General features: G+C 38.4%; 2 protein-coding genes across 3 annotated transcripts in view; one reads left to right on the top strand and one right to left on the bottom strand.

Moving 5' to 3' along the window:
• Nucleotides 1-4,641, bottom strand: part of NUDCD1 (NudC domain containing 1) — an 81,369-nt gene extending 76,728 nt beyond the window's left edge. Inside the window, exon 1 of the mRNA XM_045982029.1 lies at nucleotides 4,437-4,641. Within this exon, the coding sequence (XP_045837985.1) occupies nucleotides 4,437-4,554 (118 nt within the window). The 5' untranslated portion in view covers nucleotides 4,555-4,641. The remainder of the gene's footprint in view (nucleotides 1-4,436) is intronic.
• Nucleotides 4,642-4,876: 235 nt separating this feature from the next.
• Nucleotides 4,877-14,853, top strand: ENY2 (ENY2 transcription and export complex 2 subunit). Of its 2 annotated transcripts, none has more exons than XM_046025190.1 (5): nucleotides 4,877-5,021; nucleotides 6,446-6,522; nucleotides 10,303-10,373; nucleotides 11,714-11,788; nucleotides 14,592-14,853. In XM_046025190.1, exons 1-5 carry the CDS (start codon nucleotides 5,016-5,018, stop codon nucleotides 14,666-14,668), a joined length of 306 nt encoding a protein of 101 aa, XP_045881146.1. In that variant the 5' UTR covers nucleotides 4,877-5,015; the 3' UTR covers nucleotides 14,669-14,853. The 2 variants fall into 2 exon arrangements, with proteins under 2 accessions (XP_045881146.1, XP_045881156.1); XM_046025200.1 differs by having other exon boundaries at nucleotides 4,883-4,949.
• The last annotated feature ends 3,926 nt before the right edge of the window (nucleotides 14,854-18,779 follow it).

Here is an 18,779-nt window from a genome sequence, read left to right as displayed (position 1 = left end):
TAACTAGGTAGTCAAGAAAGGAATCTATAAGTAACATTTAAACCAAGATGAACAAATGGAGTATGAGTTAGCTAGGTAAAATACAGGGGGGAAACATATACAAAAACAGTTACACAGTGAAGAGTAAGTATAGGGAAAAAAATATGTTGACAATCCCTAACTTAAATTGGTTCAACTTGGGATTTTTTGACTTTGCAATGATGCAAAAGCAATACATACTCAGTAGAAACTGCACTTTTGAATTCTGATTTTTTCCCAGGCTAATGATCATGCAGTAGGATATTACTGGTGATGCTGGGCCATGGCAGCAAGGTACAGCTCCCAGTCAGGCACATGACTGGTCATGAAGGTAAACAAACCATTCACTTAAAACCATTCTGTACCCATACAACAATTCTGTTTTTTACTTTGTATTCAATAAACTCCATGAGATTCAACACTGTATTATAAGCTAGACTTCGTGTTAGATGATTCTGCCCAACTCTAGGCTACTGCAAGTGTTCCGAGCACACTTAAGGTAGGCTAGGCTAAGTTATGATGTTAGGTAGATCAGATGTATTAAATGCATTTTTCAAATTAAGACATGTTTGTCTTGACAAAACCCCACTGTAAGTGAAGGAAGACCTGTATAAGTTAAATGTCCAGATTTGGAATTGCTGGTTCAAAGGACAATCACAGTTTTATGAAAAAGGGGTTTTTGCTTAATTCTCTGGAATACACAAATTGACAGTTATTGTTTATGTAGCAAAGGGAACTTCAGAAAAATTTACTAACATTATTTAAAACAAGAGGATAGAAATAAACTAGTATTTTGAGCTGTTTGAAACCAGAGCACATCGTTATCCTCACATCCTAAATGCACTACTTCACACACCATCCACTAAGGTTTTGCTAAATTAATGCATAAAAGAAATCAAATTGCCAAGAGAAACTCCTCAGTATTACCTCACTGTCTCTAGAAATGACAGTTTTTAAAAGAATTAAATCTCCATCATCTTCCTCAGGTAACAATTCTTTTTTTTTTTTTTTAAGATTTTATTTATTTATTTGACAGAGAAAGATCACAAGTAGGCAGAGAGACAGGCAGAAAGAGAGGAGGAAGCAGGCTCCCTGCGGAGCAGAGAGCCCCATGCGGGGCTCAATCCCAGGGCCCTGAGACCATGACCTCAGCCAAAGGCAGAGGCTTAACCCACTGAGCCACCCAGGCGCCCCTTAGGTAACAATTCTTAATGCAAGCCCCTCAACATGAACTACTCCAAACTGGTCTCCCCATCTCTATTCCTCCAATCTTCCCAATTCAACCTCCACAAAAGGTAAGATTAGACCATCAATCTCTCAATCTGTTTCTTCTCTACACCTAAAACCCTAAATGGCACCTCATCACCTCCAACTGTGCATCCCAAACACAGACTCCAAAACCAACAACAGTGAAAAGAGGAGAGAACAAGACAACTTAGTGAGTTGTTAATAAAGTTAATGTATTCAATTTAGAGATATTGGAAGAGTTTGCTTCCGGCTTTTTTGATGTTAAAATATCCTTTTGCTTATGAAAGAATGGGTGAGGACATCAGTTTTTAAGAAACATCTCCATTTAGGAGCTAGTTTATCAAGCCAAGCAAAACAAGTCAGTCACAGCAAGACAAATACCACGATTTCACTAAATGTGGAATTTAGGAAACAAAACAGATGAACATAGGAGAAGGGAGGAAAAAAACAGGGAGGCAAACCATAAGAGACTCCTAACTATAAAGAACAAACTGAGGGTTGCTGGAGGGGTGGTGGGTGGGGCATGGGCTAAAATGGGTGATGGACATTAAGGAGGGAGGATACTTGTGATGAGTACTGGGTGTTTTATGTAACTGAAGAATCACTGAATTCTACTCCTGAAACCAATATTACACTATATGTTAGCTAACTAGAATTTAAATATAAAATTAAAACAAACAAAAAGAAACATCTCCACTTAGCAAATTAAAGAGTTGACAAATCTTTGACAGCTGAGCTTTACTTTTCATTTTAAGGGCCCGAGAAAACATCTGGGAAACACTGACTTATCCATGTGGATAAAGTCCACAAGGCAAACCTCACCTATTTTTCTTAGTGTTCTCTACTTCCCCAGATTTTTTGCTGCAGCTATACAGGACTGCAGTGGGTCCTACACACTACCTACTTACTCTCTCCCATTGTTCACACTTTCTCAGGAATGGAATGGCCCCAATAACAATGCCTTTTCTTCACTCACTTGATTTAGCACTAGGGATAGAGCAGTGAACAAAAGAAACATTACTGTCTTCATGGAGCTCACAGTCTAGTGGAGGAAAAAGGATATCAAATAAATATAAAATTAAAAACTACGATGATACCACTTTACAGAGAATGGAAGGAAGGAGAATGGAATGGCGGGAAAGCTAGTCAATAAACTACTATAGGGAAAGCTAGTCAATAAACTACTATAGGGGCGCCTGGGTGGCTCAGTGGTTTGGGCCGCTGCCTTCGGCTCGGGTCATGATCTCGGGGTCCTGGGATCGAGTCCCGCGTCGGGCCCTCTGCTCGGCGGGGAGCCTGCTTCCCTCTCTCTCTCTCTGCCTGCCTCTCTGTCTAACTTGTGATCTCTCTCTGTCGAATAAATAAATAAAATCTTTAAAAAAAAATAAATAAAATAAACTACTATAGTTTAGGTAAGAGATAACTGTGATTCGGAGAACGGTAGAGCCAAGGAGAAGTCAAATCTTGAGCTGACTATATTGCTGACAGACTGAAGAGAGAGACTAAAAGAAGAAATACTCCATAATTCCAACATAAGCAACTACATATAGACTAGAAAAATAGGCCCAATTTTTTACGCCTCCCTGGATCTATACCCTTTCCTACGAGCTTGCTACACGGACCTGAAGGCTTGTTTATATGGCTTGTTTGGACCAATGGGACAAGAGCAAACTTACTCCACGCCAGTAGCTTGAAAAAGTGCCTGTGCACTGTTACTTTTCTCTTGGATTAAGCCTGGGCTAAACTGCTAAAAATGAGAGACCACACAGAGAAGAGTTAAGCAAAGACCATCTGAAATAATCTTATTGCAGTCTACAGCCAGAGAACCCCCCAAACATATGAGGAAGTCTAGCCAAGATGAGCAGAGCCACCAAGCAGATCCATAAGTGAACAAAGATGCAGGAATGAGTCCAAGCCACTACTAGAAGAAACACCTACCTGACTTGTAGACTTATGAGCAACAGTAACTGCTTACTCTTTTGAGCCACTGAGTTTTTAATGCACAAACTAAACATACTCGTATCAATTACTGACATGGAGTGGAAGAAGGAAAAGAAGGGAATGAAAGAAAAGCTAAGCTCATTTTATCTTAACCCAGTAAACTCTTACTTCTTCAAAACTCAACTTAGGTATCAACTCCTCCAGGAAGCCTTCCCAGATCCCCCTGCTGGTTTGGAAAGAGGCTTAAGCACTACCATCATGTTCTGTACATAACCCAATCACTGCCTTATCGCACTGATTTGTAATTATATTTATATTTTTCTTCCAAAGTAGCCAAATTCACTCTTATCTTACAGACTGTATCATATTCATTCTTGATAATATCACCCTGTAACATTAAAAAGCTTCTCTCAATAGATGTTTCCTAAAACAGGCTCTCTATTGATGTATCAATAAACACTTATTCGATAAAATTCCTTAATTCTAGATCAGTATTTCTCAATGTGTGATCCGCTCGCAACACGCACCAGAGCCAGTAGACAGTTATATTAAAAATGCAGATTTCTGGGTTTTTTAACGAAAATGCCATTCGTCACCTCTTAAGAACAGGAATGAATTTTTTGGCCAGCCTCAGATACACAAAACAAACAGCAGAAGCATAGATGTTAAATCGACTTTCCCTCAAATTTTTCTAGAGATGTTCTCTACGATTATGTCCTTAGTGTGACAGCACCTATGTAACTAAAAACGCTCTGAACTGCAATGGAGTTTCTCTTCTGCGAAACGGGTCTCCGCCAGAGGAAACAGGAGCTGGGGGTCCTCGCAGGAGGTGTGGCTTCTCAGCGCACAAGGCTACCGAGGATGCTCCAGACCGAAACAAGTCCTGAGTTTTCCCCGCAGCAGGGCAAGGCCACGACGGACAGGCGACCTGAGCCCAGGCAGCAGCCGCGTGCCCCCTGACGAGCCGTGGAGCCTGGGAGCCCGAGCCAGCGCCGGCCCAGGGTCTCGCTACCTAACAGCCACGCGAAAAGAGACTCCCACTGGGTTCCGGGATGGGCGTCCGTCTCCAGGGCGGCCACCCTCGGTCTATCCCAGCCCGAGCCGCCGTGCGGAAGGCCCCGGTCTCCGGGCCTGCCCAAGTCAGAAAGGAAGAAAATGAGGGAAGGGTCCGGCCGCTGGCAACCGACGGGGGAAGGACTAGGGTGCCGGGGAGAGCCGCCGCTTCCCACCTGCGTCAAGCTCCAGCTGGTAACAGGGTAGCGGCTCGAGGGAGAGCTTGTAACCCTCGAAACGGGGATCCAACAGAGGTCTCTTCACGCGTAGAGAGCAATTAGCAGCCACCTCCATAGCCTTCCTGGGTCGTAGCGTGAGAATTAATAAAGCTCTTGTTGAAAGGTCCGCGCTTAGCTCTTAGTACCGAGGCTCTCGGGCGGCGTGGTTCCCATCCCAGAAAACACTGCGATGCGGGATGCCTTCTGGGAAATGTAGTGTCCATGAGAAAGTTGACTCCGTTGCATGTCGGGCTAGGTAGTTTTTCGGAGACTCAACACTAGCGAGAGAGAGCACGGTGTGGACTCTCTTACCCAGAAGACTGAGCTACCAGGAGGCGGCCCGCGCTGGTTAAATTCTCACAGTTATAGGCAGGGTGGCGAGACCCCGCCCCGGAAATGCGTGTTTTAGCTTTCTGTGTGCTTAGGTGCCCGAGCTACTGAGGGTCTAGGTCCGGGCAGCCGAAGAGTGTGGTAGGTAACGGTCGTCAGCGCAAGGGTCATTTCGTCGCTGGGAAGGGACGGCCCTCGCCCGCGGTGATGGTGGTGAGCTATGCCCGTGGTCCTCAGGGCCGGGACCCGGGCCCAGCCCAGGCTCCTTTCGATGTGCTGTCTTTCGTTAGCTTCCCCGACCCGCGCTCGCGGGCCTGTAGGGCTCTCCGACAGGGCGTGCAACCGGAGTTGGCCTGAAGCCAGTCCACGCTTTGTTTTCTGGCTCCTCCCCTCCCGCCTCTCCCGCTGTCTCCGCCCTATTCTATTTTCCCAAAGAATGTCTGAACTGGGAGGGATCCCCTAGCGCCCTCGTTTTACCAGTGAGAAAACTGAGGCCTTTAAGAATTGACTTGTCCAAGGTCACTATCCGTATTTTAGGGGCCAAGACGAGCTCAAGTTCAATATTCTAGGAATGGTACTGACTAGGCCTTAGAATTATTTTTAAAATGTTAGCCTCCAACTACATAACCAAACATTTCTCAGTCCTTTCTCAGCCCTTCCTTTTTCCCGTTCCAGTCAAGAAAAAAAAATTTTTCGCAACTCAAAACTCAATTGCTAGCTTAAGTTTTCATGTAGACGAAGTGGGACACAGCGAAAGTGTTCCCAAGTTAGTGACAGATTATGTACAGTAATGTTAGTTTTTTTCAAGTGTTACATTCTAACCTTCTTCTCCTTTCTACATCGCTTTGGTTTTGGTTGTCTTTTTTTTTTTTTTTTTTTTTACGGAAAATTGAGAATTTTCTAAGTTAGGAATTAGTTTGAGATTTGTTTTTCCTTTTTCCCACCAGCAAGCTTTGGTGAAGATATACACACACACATACTTGGAGCTAGTTTGGCAGTTGTAATTCTGGGTACATCCTACTCAAAAGTGGAGCACTTAGAGCCTAATCTGGAACTTTAATTTTTCACCAACAGTGCTTAATCTTTTATTAGTGTTTCGGTTATATGATTTTTGAAATTTTGAATGCAGTTAAGGTGCAGAAATGATTAGCAGTCAGTTATGATGTGATGTTACAGTGTTTGGGGGCTCCTGGGCTCAAAGTACATGAGTTCAAATACTGTCTTCACCACTTTCTGTCTTGGTGCCTCAGTTTTCTCAATTGTAAAATACAAATAGTTAAAAATTCTTATGTAAAAGAATCAGTTTTGGGAACTAAATGAGGTTAAAAAAAAAAAACCAATGTGTTAACCCAGTACTTGGCACATAAGTGTTAAATAAAAGTTAACAATAATTATTATTATCCAAAAACTCATTAATAAAAAGTATATGGGGGAAGAAAAATTGTAACGTGAGTTAATCATATGACTTCTTGGGATGCAGTAAATAATATTAAGAGTAATGACATTGTTAACACATTGTTGAAATTTATCACCCCTGCAGTTGATAGAATGTTAAATGTGTTGGGATGCTTACCTGGAGGATTAGAAGAAAATGCTTTGTATGTGTTCTGTATCTGAAAATACATGTTGATGTTCAGGTTAGCAAGATGAACAAAGATGCGCAGATGAGAGCAGCGATTAACCAAAAGTTGATAGAAACCGGAGAAAGAGAACGGTAAGCAATATATTGTGTTAGTAAACTACATTTAACGCCTTTAAATTATAGTTATGTTACACGTGAGCATCTAAATATCAAGGAACAAAACTGATGTCAATGGAAGGAATTACAGAAAGTTGAGATTATCAAGTTTCAGTTCCTAACATCTGTAAAAAATAGGTGTGTTCCGTATTGCATTCTTGAAGAAAAGTGTGTCATCTAGAAAGATGAACAAGAAATGACTCTCTCAAAGAATGTATAATCTAATGGAAAAGAAAAAACTACTCAAATGACTACAATTTAAAAACATAATGTTACCCAATTTTTAACAGGGAGATAATGTGATAGAACCACTTTCATTTACTACACTCAACTTCAGAGCAGAATGTGCTGTTCCTAGTCTTCTGAAACATTCTTCCCCTTTTACTTCCTCTTTTGCTTATTCTAGCTCATCTTTCAAGTTTAATTTAATTAACATCATCTTGTGTAGGAATTTGTTAAGTCCCAGATACCCTGTTCTAGCCTAGCATTTAATTACATTGGATTATAACCACTTGCTTTGCTTGTTTGTGTCCTCCAAATCTAAGTTCCTTGACAGTAGAAATACCATTGTATCCCCAACATCATCCCTAGCACAAAATTGGCCAAAGTAATTATTTGAAGAAAGAACAGGTTTGGAAGTACTAAGCAGAAACTCAGGAACCAAGAAAGGATTCCAGAACAGTGAAAAACTGCCTAAGAGAAATACATAAGGAACAGGAGGGATCTTTCAACTCTACCCGGGTGTTAGTTAGGGTAATCAGTTACAAAACAGTAAAAGAAGTACTTCAACTCGGAGAAAAAAGATTAGCCATTCTTCCAGCCAATAAAGGACAGACTTGTTACAACATGATAATGTTCTGAGGAATACAAAAATTAAAGCTAGCAGGTAAAGTGTGGAAGTGATATTGCTGTGACAGTAGACAAGAGTCACAATTCTTTGATTTGCAAATGATAGAACTCAGAAACTGCCTTAACCAATGAAATATATAAACTTGTCCAAGAACAAAGTTTAGAGCTTGAAGTTGCTTCAGTCTCCACTGGGTCCAAGCACTCAAAAATTGTTACCAAGATTATGTCTTTCTTTTTCTTTCTCAGCTCTGTTTTCCTCTGTGTTGGCTTTATTCTCAAGCAGACTCTACCCACAAGGTGGCAGAGATTAGCAGTTCAGAATTCATATCCCTCTGGCTCAGATTACCTTTCTCCTAGTAGTTCCAGCAAAGTACCTGGTGTGATTACCGTCTTACTTAGGTACATAGGCCAGTTATGGTCAACCTTGCCTAGGTCTCATTTCCGTTGTTGGAACCCTATGCAGATTTCTTACGCTAAGAGTGGTGTCAAAGAAAGGTCAGGAAAATGGGTGACGGATTTGAAGAAACAGCAGTTGTTGACTTTATCCTTAGGTGGTGGGAATCATTAAAAGATCCTAAGAAGGGGGATGACTACATTATATTTGCTCTTTAGGAATATTAGCCTGGCAATGTGGACGATAGACTTGAAGGGCTAGACATAGATTACAGAAGAACGTGGTAGCAGATTATATCAGTTTAAAAATGAAAAACAGCAAAAATGGAAAGGAGAACTTACAATTTTTTTTAAAGCAAAAGCAGCCCTCGATATGAGAAATGAGGAAGAAGATATTGAGAACAATGCCTTGGGGTACTGAGAGGATAGTATTGGCAGTTATGAGGAAAGGGGGTTGTTTATTATTGTTTATTTGTTTTTTCACTTATGCGGTTTAAAATTACTGAGTTTCTACCACATGCTATGTCCTGTTAAGGTGCTGGTGTAGCGAACAAAATAAAGTCTCTTCTTTTGTGGAGCTTACATGGGAGAGGACAGACAGTAAGTCTGTATTGTGTAGATTGATAAATTCTAGAGGAAAAATAAAACAGATAATGAGGTGTGTATTTGAGACAAATAAAAATAAAGAAGGCTTCACTGATAAGAGGTCAGAAGGATATGAAGGAATGAGGGGACTCCCAAGAGCCAAGGACCCCAGATGAGTTTGCCTAGTTTTTTTTTTTTTTTTTCCAAATATTTTATTTATTTGACAGAAATCACAAGTAGGCAGAGAGGCAGGCAGAGAAAAAGGAGGAAGCAGGCTCCCCGCAGAGAGCCCGACGCGGGGCTTGATCTCAGGACCCCAAGATCATGACCTGAGCCGAAGGCAGAGGCTTTAACCCACTGAGCCACCCAGGCGCCCTTGCCTAGTATTTTGATGACCACATGGAAGCTCAGGAGCCTGAATAAATGGGTGAGGGGAAGAAGAAATAAAGTCAGAGGCATAACTGGGGAGAGGGAAGATCATGGAGGGTTGTTTAGGCTATAGCATAGATTTGGAATTTTAAGTAAATTGGGAAACCATAGACTGTTTTGAGCACAGGAAGGAGAGCAAGGTATATAAGGGAGGAAACAAGGGGACAAGTTAGGGGCTTTGGTAACAGTCCAGTCAAAAGAAGAAGATGGTTTGGACTAGGGAAATAATTGCAAAGATGGTGAAAAACATTTGAATTATAGTATATACTTAAAACTGGAACCAATAGGAATTGCTTCTATGGATTGTACATATAGTGTTAGCAGAGTTGCTGCGTGAAGGATGCCAAATTTTCTAGCCTGAGGAACAAGGATGGACAATGGCATTCTGACAGGGAGAATACGTTGAAATGGGAGAGAAGCAGGACTTGGTTTTTCGCCCTATTAAGTTGGAAAGACCTAAATAAATACCAAGATAGAAGTGTCACATAGTGAATGTTTAGAAATATTGACAGAGAAGTGGTTTGGTTTGGGACATGACATGTTCAAGCTCTGAGAAATGATTTAGGTTGAAGATTGTGGATTTGTAAGAGTGGGTATGGCGAAAGGATAAGAAAATACTGGTAAGAAAATATCTTATTACATCCATGATGCCATTAGTTGCAATACACACCATATTTTTTTTTAAAGATTTTATTTATTGAGACAGAAAGAGAGATAGAGCACGAGCGCACAAACAGGAGGGAAAGGGCAGAAGGAAGAGGAGAAACAGATTCCCCCACTGAGCAGAGAGCCCAATGCAGGACTCAGTTCCTGAGATTTTGACCTGAGCCGAAGACAGACACTTACCAGACTGAGGCACCCAGGAGCCTGACACCATTATTGTTGTTTACTAGGGAAAAAGAAGATACCGCCAGTTAAATTATGATAGGCATACCAATTGCTGAATTGTTGAAATGTGGGGGGAAAACAACACTTAGAATCAATGAAATTCCATCTTTAGTATGTAATTTAGAGGGTTATTGGAAAAAATTGAGGGGAAAGTTTTTGAGGTTTAGAGAGGGGTATCATGGGGAAGTAGAGAGCTAAAGGATAAGAGTCTGTAGTTGAAGAATAGATTTTGGAGTTTGAAGATTGTAAGGTATAGGTGCTTCAAGCTCAACTAATACCATTTAGAAGTTGTACAACACTTGCAATATTCCTGTTGGAGGTAAGTAGAAAGTGTCTGGGAAGGCAGAGAGTAGAGTTTCTTGAGAATTATGGTACCCTATCCACTTCCTTTAATTTTACTGATGATGAAAATGAAGTCCAGAGTTCAAATGGCTTCCATAAGACGAAAGAATTATTTAATAACAGAATCAAAATTAGGTGACAGTTAAAGTTTTTGGGATTAGAAGGCAGGGAATTTTTAATTGAACATTTGAACTTCTGCTTCAAACATTCCTATCTAAAATATTTTACCTTGTTATAGTGTAACATGAAAATATTTTCTGTTTTCAACAGCCTCAAAGAGTTGCTGAGAGCTAAATTAATTGAATGTGGCTGGAAGGACCAGTTGAAGGCACACTGTAAAGGTAATCAGTTTCATTTACAAGATAAGCTGATTTCATTGTTCTTGTTGGCTTGGGGTTCACTAGGAAATAATAGGCAGTATTTTAAGATCTATTGAGTGCCAAACATTATTTTAAACAAATAGAAAATTCAGTCTTCTAGCAGTGATTTTCCCGTCCCCTTTTGGTAGACATAATTCCTGAATCTTTAGAAATTTTCTTTGTATTTTTCTTAAAACAAGTGAGGCAAGATTTTTTCTGGCATCCAACTATTCATTCCAACTTTTTTCAGTGTGCCTACTCAAAGTGAAATATTAGTTATTCCTATGTTTTAACTTTACAACAAATTAAACACTTTATGATTGGCAGATTCCATAGGAATTATATCTCCTGGCTTTAACAGTGTTATTTTTGAAAAATTTACCTATAAAAGCTCTTAGGTAATTACACCTACTTTTTTAAAATGTAGAGTAGAAGCTTGTAAAATTGCTAGGTATTGATGATGATGCCACTAGATAGATTATACATGTCATGAAGATGAGCCTCTTCTGGCTCCACTTTGGTATACTGGAATTCTGGATATTTTCAGTGAACTCCCATTATATCATAGTGGTTTCTACAATTAATAATAAAGACTATTTATATCACTAATCCTAAGAAGGCACTGTCGCCCATTTGAAAAAACATAGTTTTGGGGGTCATACAGACCTTCACTGGAAGAGACTAGAGCTGGATTTCAGCTCATGTTTGGATGAGTTATTTAATCTTTACGCCTCAGTTGGGTCACTTGTAAGTGGAAAAATGCCCAGCCCATTAGCTTGTTACGAATATCAAATGCTGTAAATCACCTAGCACCTAATAGTGTTTCAGTAAATTTTATCTCCTTCCCCTCTTCTCTTTCTTTTGGCCCAGCCTAGAGAAGAGAAAGGAACAAAGGAGTTGTTCTATTCTTTAAGTTTGGGCTATGAAATTACAAGTTAGACTCAAATAAATAGCTTTTTGCCCCTTCCATACATTCAGGAGCTGGTATGATTATGGTGAAATAAGACCTGTTATCAATTTCCAGCCTTTTGCACATAATTAGATTTGACCTTACAGTTCAAATTCATTCTCAGTGTTAAAATAATTGTTATGGGTTATTTAGCTGAGAGAGGAACAGGCTTTTAAGATTTTGATCTGGTGAATACTTAATGTGTTTAAGGTTGAGCTAAACCTTCATTAGAAAAGAAAAAAAGAAGTGTCCTCTTTTTTTTTTAAAGACCAATCTGCACTCTAAAAACATGATCTTAACCCTTCCTCTATGAAAATCTTTCTTACAGATAATGATTTTAAATGATATGATTTGTTTTTTGCTTTTGCATAAGAGGTAATTAAAGAAAAAGGACTAGAACACGTTACTGTTGATGACTTGGTGGCTGAAATCACACCAAAAGGCAGAGGTAAGGAATACAAATTATGTGAAAGGAAAGGTGTGCTGAAGACATGATTTTTTTCTCTCTCTCCTGCTGGTTCAGCTTTCCTTTCTTTTTAAAGGGAAAAACAACCTTTCCAAAATACTTGGGTACTTATATTTTCTCATTGGGAAAGATTATTATTGCCTATTTTCCTCTCTGGCATAGTCTTGAGTAATAGATGAGAGGTATAAAATGTTTTTGCACTCTAAAACAGTATACAGATGTAAGTTGATAATGGTTGTTAAAACAGATAATTTTTAAAATTGGGGATTTTGTAGAGGCAAGTATCACCTGAAGATAGGATTTATAAATTTTATTAGATATGGCCCAATTTTACTTACATATTTAATAATTCAAACTTTTACTTCAGCCTGAGTCAATGTTCTTTTTTTTTAAAATAAGTAAAGCTCTGTCTTCTTAAGTGTCCAAGTTAAGAATTTGGTAGCTCTAAAACTTCATGTTCTCGGTAATCTGTATTTAAAATCTGCACTACCGTCATCGTCATTTTCTTACAGAAGACAAAGGAAAGAGAGGGAATATTATATTAACATCGATAATATGTACTATATATTAAGAACTACGTTACATTGTTAGCTCAGATGTGGCTACATTATTTTCATTAATTTTGTGAAAGGGTCTCTTTTGGTAATTTTAAGTGGAAGTAGATAAATTAGATGATCCATTATCTGTTTTCTCACACGGATGTAGTAAAAAGAATTTAAGTGTAAAAAGTGAAAAAAAAGTTTGAAAATTGTTTCTAGAGAATACTAATTCTCTGAACTACCTGCTGGGAAAGAGCTACAGAATCCCGTAGTCCTTTCCAGCCATCTGTAGGCCTGTCTATGGCTTTAAAAAAAAAAATGACTTTTTCATACTTTTCAAGTATGTCTGAAGGAAAGAAAAAAAAACACATTATTTATTGTTCCCCACATGAATTTACATTTAAAATTATTTTCTCCAGGCGCGTGGGTGGCTCAGTGGGTTAAACCGCTGCCTTCAGCTCAGGTCATGATCTCGGGGTCCTGGGGTCCTGGGATCGAGTTCCGCATCGGGCTCTCTGCTCAGCAGGGAGCCTGCTTCCCTCTCTCTCTCTCTCTGCCTGCCTCTCTATCTACTTGTGATCTCTCTCTGTCAAATAAATTTAAAAAAAAAAATCTTAAAATTATTTTCTCCAGTTTCTTTTTCTATTTTTCCTTCTGTAATTTATGTAACTTTTGGAGCTGGTTATACAGGGTAGAAATTTCCTTTGCTTCTCCTTCAACACTTCTGTCTTAGACATTTCAATCCCTTATAGCTCTACTGCTAGAAAATGAGCAAATCCAGAACAGAGAAATAACAATAAATCTTTTCTTTTATGTTCGTAGTCTTTTATAGCCAAGAGAGGTATTTATTTTCTTTTTTTAACTAAAATACGGTAGAATTGACCATTTTTTAGTTTGCAGTTCTGTGAATTTTATATGCATGTACAGATTCATGTAACTACCCTCCTGCCTGTAAAAAACACTCTCAAGCTATCCTTTTATAGTCATACCTTATCCCTAACTCCAAGGCAACTGATCTATATTCCATCACTGTAATTTTTATTAAAAGTGTGTTTAATATATATAGTGATCACATTTCCAGTGGTCTTGAATTAATCATGTAGCTTTTATTTCTACAGGCTTAAACTAAACAATCTGTAAAGAGGAGTATGTGTCCTACTTAATTTATATACTTATTTGTGGAATTCACTATACAAATACTGGACTGTATCTGAAATATTTCATTTCCTTTGGCTATAGGCAAGTAGCATTAGAAGTTTCAGTTAATTCCCTATTGTCCTTATTTATTAGTAGCCAAGAAAGGAAAAAAAAATAGTGTACATTGATTTATTGACATTTAATAGTAATTTAAAATTACTAAAATTCCTAGGAGCAGGGCTCCTTTTTTTTTTTTCCCTTTTTATTCCTCCCCCCCCACCTTTTTTTTTTAGTGTTATACTCTGAATAGATAATAGTCACATGGTTCTAAATTGAAGAAATAAAAATACCACAAATGTAACTCCTGTTGCAATTTTTGCATCTTTGCTGAGTCAGAGAGTATGTGCACTTACTTCAATACGGTATTGCCAAACTAGCTTCCCAAAAGTGTGGTACCAATTTATATCCTCCACCAGCTAATAAAAGAGAGCCAATCTTCCCTCAGTCTTCCAACACACAATATTACTGACCTTTGGTTTTTAGCCAATATGATTGCCAAAACATGCTGTTTGAATGTGGCTTTGGTTTACATTTCAATTATGAAGTTATACCCCTTTTTGTTCAAGATTTGTTGTTTGCCTTTTCTTCACCTCTTTGCTCATTTTTCAACCAGTCTGATCTTTCTCTTAGCAATTTGGAGAAATGTAGTGAGTGATCAGCCTTTTCTCTAAGAGTGTTTTCCCACTTTTTGTCTTTTCCCTTTGTTTATGGTGATTTTGACCAACTTATTAAATTGTCATTGTTCCATTTAAATCAGATTTATCAATTTGTTATAATCATCTGTGATTCAGAAAGGTCTTTTCCACTTCTAGTTTAAAGAATTTTCCCATGTTTTATTCTCATTGTGCAGTGTATTTAGGTATTGAATAGTTCACTCAAATAATGAATTGCAAATATACTTTATCTTTTCAGATATCTTTACCTCTTTCATTTTTAAGACGTATGGGTTATTCATGAAATTATTTTATTGTTAATTCTGAATAAATTATCAAATACCAAATTGACATATTAATTGGAATCTTCTTACCCTTTTATTTTTTGTATTTCAGCCCTGGTACCTGACAGTGTAAAGAAGGAGCTCCTACAAAGAATAAGAACATTCCTTGCTCAGCATGCCAGCCTTTAAGATTGAATTAGATTGTGTTGTTTTGTGGTTTTATTTCTGAAAGTAAAACTTGCCATAAATTAGGAATCGATTTCCCAAAATAAAATCCTTTTTTGTATGATGGTATACAGTTTTCAGTAATGATGTATACATTGTATTGATTTTTTCCCTAAATGTGTTATTTTAATAAATATCTCATGAATGAGTTTGAAGTTTCCTTGGATTTTGGAATAAAGGGGACTTTATTAATAACATACCAGATTTGTTCAGAGGAAAATTCAGCAATTAATACAGTGTAAATGTTAAGTATGTGCATATCTCTGTGCTAACAATTGAGGAGTAAGCAGACTCTTCTTACTGTCTGGATGTGGTGTATTCCTCTTTTCAATCTCTGCTATTTTATAATACATGTCCCATCTTGTACTACAGATGTCTTATTTCTGATTTGTTATAAATGCTGAGGGCTGGGGACTGGGTCTTAACTCATCTTTATGTGCCTTCCTTATTCCTCAAAGAATTTACCATCCTATTGGAAGAGAGAACATTTGCAAACTGGCTCCATACCAAGCTCCTCTCACATACTCTACTCATCTGAACTTTGAGAGCAGGAACTAAATTGCATCCCCACATACTAAGGTCAAGAAAGAACTTAATGGGAAATAATCTCCACCTGTAGCTTTACTCTGACATCAAGATTGCCAAATCCAATGGACTCTTGTCTGTTCTTATGTGACCTCTGCTGGAATGAGAATGTTGACCATCTTGCCACTTGGAACTTTCTTCCCACTACTCACATTGTGCATTCCTACCACTGGAAGTTCCTTCTGTGTCTTGTGGAAACCTTTTGCTGTATGGGACTTCAAATAATCGTGTTTCTTAGTGTTCCCTCCTGGGCCCTCTGCTTGACTAATGATATACTTTCCTTGGGCGAATCCCAGCAAACTTGGGTTGGACCATGGCTTCAAATACGGACTTGTTGATAAATGGTAAATTGTTTCTCCAAACCAGACTTCAGCCCAGCCTTCAGACCTGTACCCAACTGCTATGGATCAGCTTTCTTGGATGTTCCATAAACACCTTAAACTAGATCACACCTAGAATAGTGACTTCTTTTCCTCCACTAACTGCCCCCACTGTGTTACTTATCTCTGTGAGTGGTACCTCCCAGACCTACAGATTGCCAGAGCTTATTAAAATACTGATTCAGAAGGTAAGAGATACGGCACAACATTCTCTTTCTGACAAGCTCCCAGTCAGTGCTCGTGCAGCTAATGGAGGACCACTTTGTAGCAAGGATGTCAGTTGTCTGCTTCTGCCCTCTTAACGGCCTTAGTTCAGACAGATTATGCAGCGGGCTCCTAATGTTTCCTGCTGTAGCTGTTTCATGCTTCCTCCAGTGACTCTTCCACACCATTACCTAAGTGACCTTAACTAAAAGCCAAGCCTTGTCGTTTAATTCTACCTGAAATTTCTCGGTGGCTTAGTTTATAGTGCAAAATTCAAGCTTGACCGTAACCGTAAGCAACCAGGTTTGATATTCTAGTTACTCGAAAGAGTCCTCAAAAGTACCAAGTTAAATCATCCCTAAATACAAAACTCCCATCAACCCTGAAAGCCCTTTTACTTCTTTCATTCCTACTTTACCTTCAAAATTCAGCTTGAGTAGTTGCAAAAACATTCTAACATTTCTTTGTCTGGTTTAGATTCCCAACCACTTTTTTTCTATAAGAAGCACCTGTGCATAATTTCTCTTCACCACATTGGTTCTTGAACTTCGCATACATTGGGGGAAAGGAAAAGACTTTCTGATTTTGCATGATACGTATTTGTAGATGGATGGACAAGGGAGTGAACCTTATGGGAGCACAAAATAAGTAACAATAATACAACTGGGTATGGAGAAAAGTCTTCGTGTTAATTTTTGACTTACTGTTCCAGAGATACAATTTTATATTTCTGATGCATTTATATTTTTTAAATGTAGTCTTTGAACTAACTGGACTTCGTTATGTGAAGTGAACTTTCTCACACACAAAGAGTCACAAAACCTACACAAGAGAGTTTTTGTTTCATCTCTTAAAAAGCAATGATCTTAAAGCAATGTCAATTATATTCACTGTTCCGTTGCCCGTTATCAAAAAGGAGACCATCTTAAATGGTGCGTCAGAAATGTTAAGAACAATAGTCTTTATTTTATAGTAGTGTATGTGAAAACAAACCAAAAACTGGTCGTGAAGCTTAAAGAGAAAATGGAAATAAGAAAATATTTTGAAATGGAACAAAAGAAAGTTGAATTGAAAATATAGCAACTGAAAGTACGAAAGAATATAGTTTTAAAGTGATAGTGCCAAAAACTGCCCACTTCTACGTCCACTACCTCTAGGTTTTTTTGACTGCTTAGGAATAGTCTTGTTTGCATCTAGAACTACTGGTATTTCTCAAATAAACCAACTTTTTGGCTCCCGTCATTGATTTATGTAAACTAGGAATACATTCTTCAAAGGTCTTGCACCATTCCATGCTCAATGTCAGGAATTAAATAGAATACTGTCACACAACAGCACTGGGCGAGTAAAATACTAATTAAGATGACTATAAGCTTCTCTTGTTCAAGATTAAAGAAGACCCAACTGAATTATTTATGTAATCACTTTGCTTTGGTGTTACGAGTGTATCATTTGGTTGAACAGTGCCAAGCTAGGCCTGGGTGATGCTGGGGATTGGTAATTGGATATGTGACTTTTCATAACTTGATAAAAGACTCCATCTAACTCAAGAGAATTGTGACAGCTGCTCAGTAGCTGATGTTGGAAATGATCCAGTGTGCGTGTGTGTGTGTGTGTGTGTGTCCGCGCGCGCATGTGTGTATCTGTGTTTTAATCCTTCTTGTAAATGGCTATCTCATATTACTCAATGACTTCACAAAACCCTTCATATTACCATCAGAAACCACACAAAAGTCATTGGATGAATCCACCAAGAAAACTAACAGGTGCAGGCAGGCAATTAGAGTTCTTGTTTCATCTTTGACACTGAATTACCAGGTAAGACCGACTCTGCTGCATTATAGGCCTGATAATTTTATATGGCAAGAATGAAAATAAGTACAAAGCTGTTAATACTATTAATAAAATGATCATAAAAGCAATGTGGATTAGAGTTACTCCTAGGAAAAACTCTAGATATATGTGGTTATTTATTATTTGCTTTCTAGATTTATATAAATAGATGAATTACACCCTATGTGGAAAAATAGCTGCTTTTATTTCTCAGGAATTCCTATATAATATTAATTACCATGATAATATCTACAAGAATGAAGATAACCAACCTATCTTGGTTGGAATGGAATACGTCTATAACAGCCCTTGGCAGGGAGGGTTGAAATTATCTGTAGGCAGTTTTACTCTCATGCTTCTATGACACAGACTGTATACCATTTATCTTTTGATCCTAAGTGCCTAACAGAATAAATTCTCGATAACTTCTTTTCAAGAAATGAATAAATAAATGCAACAGAGAATGAAATTTAGCATGTGCCTGTTTATTCCAGACTTCAAATTGTATTTGGTTGTTCTGCCAGTCAGCCACCAGAGGGCACTTGAAGCCCGTATTTTGGTTCTACCAGGAGCTCTCTCCAGCTGAAGTGTGTAATTTCAGCAGGCTTAATTCCAATTCAAGCCAGATTTTTCTAGATGGAAGTGTTATTGAATTGAAATTTATATTTTTAAATTATTTTTATTAACATATAATGTATTATTGCCCCAGGGGTACAGGTCTGTGAATCATCAGGCTTACACATTTCACAGCACTCACCATAACACATACCCTCCCCAATGTCCATAACCCAACCACCCTATGCCTATTCCCCCAACCCCCAGCAACCCTCAGTTTGTTTTGTGAGATTGAGTCTCCTATGGTTTGTCTCCCTAATGCGAGGACCTCAGAATATGCTTCTGGTATAAATTAAGATGAAGCTACTCTAAGATATGTTATTTTACTGGTATCATTTTCTGAAGCCAATTCAGTATTTCCGGCAGTAATTTGATTAAAATAGTATATGTCATGACTGAAATAGTTCTATTTCAGCTATTTTGTTAAAAAAAAAGAAGCATAGTAAATTTTTAATAAA

Source organism: Meles meles, chromosome 1 (assembly GCF_922984935.1).
Source record: "Meles meles chromosome 1, mMelMel3.1 paternal haplotype, whole genome shotgun sequence".
Classification (NCBI taxonomy): Eukaryota; Metazoa; Chordata; class Mammalia; order Carnivora; family Mustelidae; genus Meles; species Meles meles.
This window is presented reverse-complemented; position numbering and strand designations above follow the sequence as displayed.